The sequence below is a fragment of the Cariama cristata genome, unplaced genomic scaffold (genome assembly GCF_000690535.1).
Source record: "Cariama cristata isolate BGI_N322 unplaced genomic scaffold, ASM69053v1 scaffold26526, whole genome shotgun sequence".
NCBI classification, from domain to species: domain Eukaryota; kingdom Metazoa; phylum Chordata; class Aves; order Cariamiformes; family Cariamidae; genus Cariama; species Cariama cristata.
Window position 1 is genome coordinate 1 of NW_009621928.1, and position 6,583 is coordinate 6,583.

General features: G+C 37.6%; 1 protein-coding gene across 1 annotated transcript; it reads right to left on the bottom strand.

Annotated features, from left to right (window-relative positions):
* Window positions 1-3,326: 3,326 nt before the first annotated feature.
* Window positions 3,327-6,347, bottom strand: LOC104163237 (TBC1 domain family member 23-like). Its single transcript, XM_009702165.1, has 3 exons — window positions 6,218-6,347; window positions 4,851-5,045; window positions 3,327-3,657 (listed from the first exon to the last, which is right to left on the bottom strand). The coding sequence occupies exons 1-3, from the start codon at window positions 6,331-6,333 to the stop codon at window positions 3,576-3,578; spliced, it is 393 nt and encodes a 130-aa protein (XP_009700467.1). The 5' UTR covers window positions 6,334-6,347; the 3' UTR covers window positions 3,327-3,575.
* Between the last annotated feature and the right edge of the window lie 236 nt (window positions 6,348-6,583).

Here is a 6,583-nt window from a genome sequence, read left to right on the forward strand (position 1 = left end):
CCCGGCGGGAGGGGGGGGCGCCTCTCCGGCAGGGCCCCTCGGAGCGCTAACGGGAACACCTCATCCCAAACTGACCAAGCCAAAGGATGGCAGAACGGATAACCGCAGCGGAGGAGGGGATGCCGCAGCTCTTTGGGAGGGCTCCCTCCAACTTTTCACACGTGCCCAGGGTACTAGAAACAGCATATATAAACTTTTTTTTAATTTTTTTTTTTTTTTTTTGAACAGCACACCTTGCAGAGTTCCAGGTGCAACGAAGGGCTGTCTCCTGAGTTCACATGAGGTCTGGGGCAGAGCACAAAACAAGAGAGTAAGCAGTGAAGCAGTACCACCGACACCCCACAGCTGGAGATCGTGTTTCCCATGGTTCAGAGAGATACACTGTATCTTTCAAATTTCAAAACAAAAATACCTTAAAGCGCTAAATACACCCAAAAGAACAAGTTACACACTATCACACCTCCCCCCTTCCCAAAAAGGGGAAACTTTTCAGCCACTCAGTAGACCATCCCTATATTGAAAAAGGTTATTTGACAGTATCAAACATTTTGAACGTACAGCCCAAATGCAGTTGGAAGAAAAAGCTACAAACACTGCTGAGACCCACCTGTAAGGCCTAACCAGAACTAAAGTGAAAGAACAGCAAGTAATCTTTACTCACATCAGAAGGCAATGTAAATAAAATCCTGTCTTCACAGTCAAGAGTATTTTTGGTGGCTAATACATGTAAAGTTCTGTCCAAATTCTCATACAGATCAGAATGCAAAAGAATTTGTGAGACAACTGAAGAACCATAAGCGAGCACAGAATCGCTGACCCTGGCTATGAAACACGAAGGCAAGAGCTTCCATTTGGTAGGAAAGCTTACTCTGAGAACAGCATTTCTTTCCTGCTACAGACCTCATTTCTATCGCCAAAATAAACAAACATTAAAACCCCAGCAAGATAGCAGCTGTCATCTTATATTCAACAACACAGAGAGCAGTGCATGCAAAAAAAGACAAGAGCCTGCAAACCTCTGGCAAATACTTTTAGAAAATTCCTTGAAGATTAAAGGGACAGGAAATAGCATACTGACTCTTTTGATTTTTCTTCTCAAAAATTATCATTCCAGTACTATAACTGGAATTTCCACTTAGCAATACAATTTTTGTAACAAACACACTAACTACAGATATGCATACTATGAGGCAAAACTAGCCTTTAAATTGTGGGTAGAAATGCCTAACGCACCATTGAAATTATTCATAGTTTGGACTGAGCTTTGTACGATGAGTCTGTTGATGACTGGCACATTGCCTTACAAATTACAAATAACTAGCCTCTTAATGGCTTGGATTATACATTTCTACACAGAAGAGATTTAAGAACTGATTTACTGTAGCTTTATTTACTGTAGATCTAAAAGGTCTGTATTGTCCTCATAGAGAAGCATACACATTACTCACTTTCCATATTTAATACCCAAATACACCTGTTTAATATCTGAGTGTACTTTTCAGTGTCATTGTCGTCACCCCCTCACACCCCCAATGACTAGGAGAAATGTGTTGTATCATTTCATGAACATTTTCATAATAAAAAAATATGATCCTGAGGAGTCTGGAATTTATGCAGAAACCCTTTCTATAATTTGATCATTTGTTACTCATTTCGACCTTTCTATGAATGCTTACTATGGCTCACCCAAAAGTATTTAATGAAATTAGTCTAAGTCTAAATTCCAAAATACTTACATTAAGATGTCCCTGAAAGCAGCTCCCTATGATCCTTAATCACCTCCTTCCACTCCAAAGATCAAATTCACTGCCATTTACAAAATACCTTTAGGAAAAACTGTTAATTGATTCAGAGAATTCACACAGTATGCAACTAAACGCTTTCCGACAGAACAAGTTATGTTCAAATTGTACTGGTTTATTTACAGCTGTAGTTTATAAACAGTAACACAAACATCTTTACATGAAAAAAAATCTCATTGCTGAAGTAGGCACAGAGTCAGAGACTCTTCAGGATATTTTCAGAAGGGAGTAGGAAGAAGAAAACATAATACAACAGCTGCTGGGCAAAACTATAAATACATGAGTGTCGGCCCAGGTGCAATTTCATGCAAATATCTTCAACAGTACTACTGGTGTTTACTCAGATACTAAGGAAAAAAAACAAAAAAAAAAAAAGGAATTTGTTCTAGAATTAAGGTGCCCTAGCTTGATTCCTAGTAAAATAACTTAGAATAACTGTTTTTTGTAAAGGTCAGTTTAACTTATTTTACTTTCTGATGATGTACCAATTCACAAGTTTTGATTCAAATACTGGAAAACTTCACACAGCAAAGCTACTCCCCATTACCTTTATTTCACAGTTTTTGGTAATTTCCACGACGGTCTACAAAGATGCTACACCTTGGTCGTAAGGACATTCCTGTACTGAGCTTTTTAATAGAAGAACCGTTCTTGGAACAAGTGGAAAGCTGCTGATAAACAAATCACATAGTTGCCATCTCTCAAACACTAACTAATTTAGAAGATGTCAGTTAAAAGAACATAAACAAATGCTTGAATCAATGACAGCAACAGGTAACGAATACATTTACCACAGGTATACACAGCACTTGAATCTCTTCACTTTATTTGTGTGTGTTAATTTTCTTGCTGAACACACCTTTGACCAGCACATACTTCTGTACTGAACTGAAGGTTTCTAAAGGTCTAATTATCTCAGACATTTTGTTTCTGAGGAGCAAGGCAACTTGCTTTCAACTGTCATATTCTGTCATGAAGCATTAACTTCAATTTCAATGCACACACTTATCTTTAAAGAGGAAGAGCCTCAAACCTATGAAATGTAAAATTTTGCATAATTAAAAAAAATCACAACCCTGTAGTAAAAGCTTATTGTGCACAGTTCATTTTGGTATTTAAAAATACCCTTACCACCAATTCCAATTATTTAACCTAGTAGTGAATAAGACTTTTTAAAAAGTTTATTTTACAAATTGCTTGCATTTTTTCCATTTATCTGCAGCCCAAGCTGAACTTAACCATTTTCAATGACAATGAAACAGTATTTCTAAGATTTTTATCTGCTCTGCTCACAAACCTAAGTTTTAAATCAGTCCTTGATACTACCCAGTAGGCAAAATCAAATTTATAGACTGTAGGCAATGGAGACATTTTACTTTCAAGGGACAGTAACTTAAAAACCGTTTTGTTTTCAGCTGCTTCTCTGTATCTGCCAGTGCTTCATTCCTTTACCACACTTAATGCAAACCCAGCTGCATCTTCTCTTGCAAAGATATAGATCACTCACATAAAGGCTCCATTAAAAATGAAACAAACTGACCTTTATAATAAACATTTCTTCAAAACAGAAAAAGTAATAAAAAAAATTAAAAATCCTGTTCAGAAATTGATAATAATTTACCCTATCTTAAGCCTGCTACTCAGGTACACCCATCAACAAACAGAAAAATTCTCTTAAGTTAGTATTGAGTTGGGAAACAGTCAGCTTGTGCCCACATACAGTATCTTGGTTGCTTCTTCTTTATAAACTGTTCTCTACAAAGTCTTTAGTTATTAACTCTCCAAGGCATCCAATACTTTCATGATCTGTTGTTTTATGGCTTTGGTAGCATCACCTGCATTTGGAATCAAATACCTTAAAAAAAGATTAGAAAAAGCCAACATTAATTCACTATAAAATTTTTGAGTATCAATTCCATAATTCTTGTTTTGATATCTCCTCTGGCACAAACTAGGAGGAAGGAGGTGGGGAATATATTAAAGTGAAAATCTACTGAGAAGATATCATTTAATTCCTGTTTATACTATGAAACACTTTCCATTTGTGAATTTAGAACTGTTGAGGAGTACTTTACAGGCCATCCTGGAAATTAAAAGTTCTTCATTAATTGACAATGGTATAGATCAGGCAGTTCAAGGTCTCTATAGATAGCACTGTGACTGAAGCATGGCAGTCTTTTTTTTTTTTTAATTCCTATAGATAGCTCTAGATCATTTATGATTCTTTCTCTTCCGGATTTGCTCCAGTCAACAAGGTGGTGATGAAGTAAATCAACAAGCAGCAAAGTTCTCTGCAACATTTTAATTTATCTGTCTGACCTACTACCAAATTAATTTCATTCTAAGCAGCCAACAGGCATAGAAGAAATTCCCTAGTTAGGAAAATCACCTCCCACTTCTTGTGAAAACAGAGCATCCGCTGCACACAGTTCTCCCCAAGGAAGAGGATGAGAAAATGTCCAACTTTTGTCAGCAACTTTGTTAAAACAGTGCCAAGAAACAACAGGCTACCCCAGTAGAAAAAAGCCCAATAAACCCATCCCTGCAACTTCCCCCCAGTCTTAAGCATGGAAACGCTGAGCATGGCAATACTAGCTTTCAGTAACCAGGTTTCAGGGGTTCAGAGTTTTAAGGATAGTCTTCTGGACTTCTTGTACAACGCACAGGAAGAGTCAGATGTCTCAAAAACATACCACAGAGGGAAGACCACTCTCTTAAATCCCACTCTTCACAAATCCATACTTTAGGTTGCAGATAGCTGTCCACTTCATTTTCATTTGAGACATATTACAAAACGAAAACACTTGCACACATCCCATCCCCAACAACTGTCGTTGCAGACCATGGAGCTCCTCTCTGCTGGGTCTCGTAAACTCTCCTCATTCTGCTGGCAGATCTTTTTTCTAGTTCACTTCCGCATTATCTATTCCTAAATAAAAACTATTACTTTTGAACTCAACCCTGGGAATTACAGCATGCCCCTGCTTTCCAGTTGACAGCGTTCTGTATACCATTACTACTTACATCTCTGCTACTGAGACGGCTTACCTTTCAACTGCCAAAATTTCTATGCCTGAAGTATTGGTATTTCCATATTTAAAGGTGATCAGTTCCGGGTGTTTCTTCTTGGATGTGATCTTGACTACAGAGTTGAGCGCCTGTCGAGACTGTATGTAAGCCAGTCCCTTTCGTGATGGAATCTCTCTCAAACAGTACATATGAGTTGCTGTTACTAGGAGATGACTTGAAGGAAAAGAAAAATACAGGCTAAATTTGCTAATGAACTAAGTATCAGCTATTTAGAAAGCTAAATTCTACAAATAAGCCACATGGAGAGAGCTAGATAAAACAGTTCTCAAATCTAAGAAACAGTTTTAATACTTTTAAAATCTGTAATTTAGAAAGGTTTACAAAGTACTTCAGATTTTCCTCAAGTACTGTATCATAGCCATTTTTGAAAACAAGCATGGCGTCCTCAACAGCATGCAAAACCAGAGTGAGCAGTCAACATCATCACCTCAACATGACAGCCATGAGAGTTATCAACAAAGATCACGACCACCAGGCCACACACAGAGTAGGGAAAATGCCTCCACCCTTTCTCTTCCATCCTTCAATCACACCCCAACCCCATCCCTCCATCTATAGAGCGGCAACTCTACATGTGGAGCATCAGACCTAAGTTAAAAGGACGTGCTGGTACTTATGTCAATCACTGTACAAGCACTAACGTCAAGATGCTGACCTGCCAGCTCAGTTCAAGACCCACCTTTGCCTTCATGGAAGGAATGCATGTTCAACTAGTGGTGGGAACATACTAGTTGAGCTCAAACTCAGTCTGAGAAATCATACTATGACAGGTTATTAATCATACACCATACAAAATAAATCTAATGGGAAAATAAAATTAATAATAAAAGACAAGAACAGACCATGATGCAAGAGAAAGTCCATCATAATTTTCTGTTATCCAGATTCAAAAGGATTTGTACTCTTTAGGGAAGCCAAAAATACAGCAAGCATCATGTTCTGCTCCTGCAGGATTAATAAGGTCACTGAATCTTGGGGGCAAGATGGGTGGGTAGTACAAGGCACAGAGGAAAGCAGACAAGAAAAACTGGACCCACAGGTACTTGGGTCTACCTAGTCTTGAAAAATAAGCCTACATGTACAGAGAATATTTTTCTTACTATCTAGTTTTGCAAAGCAAAACTTCATACTTGGTTTTGTACATAATTACCATTCTATAACACGGCAAATGTAAGAATGCAAATATAGTAGTAACATTTTGTTCTAGGTTGTTTCACACCTTCATTTCCTAGTTTAATATAAAGAATAACATAATTGCCCAATATATTTTTTTAAATGTGTATCAAGACAGAAGTTTTCATTAAGCTTAGGACTAATTCCAGTACCTGGGAAACATATGTCCATTTTCTTTGACTTCATTACAGGGGAAGTTATACTTCACATCAGGTTTATTTATCCATGTTTGGATGTTGACGACCTCTTTTCGATCATCATCTGACATTGAAGAGCTATCAATTTCATCTATTTTGAAGGGAGGGGTAAAAAATAAAACAGAAAAGATTTTCACACAACATCAGACAACTTTTCAACTCACTTAAACCCATAGTAGCTACACTGGTGGAAACCAAGGTCCACCTAGCCACAACCAATTGTTCAGAGGGAAGGAAAAAAAAAAAAAGGCATGCATATCTGTTATTCCTCTTTCAATTCTCTCTCAGCAGTCTCAGCTCAAGGGATTTCTTAGGCTGGTC